Here is a 1,244-nt window from a genome sequence, read left to right on the forward strand (position 1 = left end):
TGGTGGCTTCACAGCTCCCCTTGGCAACCTCTTCCAGTGTCTCACCACCCTCAGGCTGAAGAACTTCTTCCAGATTTCTAATCTGAATCTCCCCTCTTCCAGTTTGAACCCCTTACCCCTCATCCTATCCCTCCAAGCCCTTTCCCAAAGTCAGGAGACTCTCAGGGAAATAGATCCAGAGGTAGGTGCTGGGTCATATTTACCAGCACCCAGCAGCAGCTCTGCTTCCCTCCCCACCTCTCTCTGTTGCTATCGGTCCTGATGTGGTAAATGGGTGTTCAGATATATTTTAAACCACCAGATAAGATCTGGACTCCTACACAGCTCAGGCTTTCTGGTCTCACCTTCTAAATCACACAGAATCTCAGCACGGTGGGGTTGGGAGGGACCTCTGGGCACCACCTCATCCCACCCCCCTGCTCCAGCAGCTCACCCAGGGTGGTGCCCAGCCCAGTTTGGGATCTCTCCAGTTTGGAGACTCCACAGCCTCTCTGGGCAGCTGCTCCAGGCTTGGCCACCCTCCCCCCAAAGAAGTTTCTCCCGTGACCCTTCAAACCCTACCGTGTTTCCAGGCTGCCTGGAGTGGGCGAGGGTAAATTTGCTGTGGTTCTTTTTGCTTCTGCTTTTGGACTTCCTGAGCTCTTCACACTTCTCATAATCGCTCAGGTCGAACGTTTCCTGTATGTTTTTTTCATCTTTTACCTGCAAAACAAAAAAAATGAAAATTACAGCCCTGCAGCTGCCCGACAGAGGGGACAGGGCTGGTGCTGGAAGGAGGAACAGAGATTTTCAACATGATTATTTTGGCCCGAGTCTCTTCTGGAATGTGTGGGACTTATTTAGAAGGGTAACTTGAAAATCAGTCTCTTTGGTTTGCAGATTTACAGATCCCTTTGGGCCCAAACTGCCTCTGCCAGCCCAGAGTCACCGTGGGTAGGCAGAACCAGCCCGTTGGTGTGATCAGGCACAGTGTGGACCCTCCAAATGAGCAGGATTTACTCCAGCAGCAAGGAGAAGGACCCTGCCTGCTCAGAGGAGGCTCACGGGGAGGCAGGAGGTGCTGGGAGGAGGAAGACTTTGCAGTGGGTTGGGGGAGGAGGATTAGCTCTGCCTATTTTTACCCCTCTGGTGTCCCTGCAGCCTGTGCTGACAGCTGGTTTGGGGGGTGGGTGAAGCACACCCCATCCCAGCTCACTGACAACTGCCCAGGCCATGGGGGGGGGGTTTGAATCGGATCCCAAAGT

The 1,244-nt window shown here is 53.5% G+C and overlaps 1 protein-coding gene across 1 annotated transcript in view; it reads right to left on the bottom strand.

Annotated features, from left to right (window-relative positions):
- Positions 1–702, bottom strand: part of PLEKHO1 (pleckstrin homology domain containing, family O member 1) — a gene marked incomplete at its 5' end in the record, with an annotated part of 4,562 nt that extends 3,860 nt beyond the window's left edge. Inside the window, one exon of the mRNA XM_008937976.1 lies at positions 562–702. Coding sequence (XP_008936224.1) covers positions 562–702 — 141 coding nt within the window. The remainder of the gene's footprint in view (positions 1–561) is intronic.
- Positions 703–1,244: the final 542 nt, after the last annotated feature.

This window comes from Merops nubicus, unplaced genomic scaffold, assembly GCF_000691845.1.
Source record: "Merops nubicus isolate BGI_N331 unplaced genomic scaffold, ASM69184v1 scaffold25603, whole genome shotgun sequence".
NCBI lineage: Eukaryota > Metazoa > Chordata > Aves > Coraciiformes > Meropidae > Merops > Merops nubicus.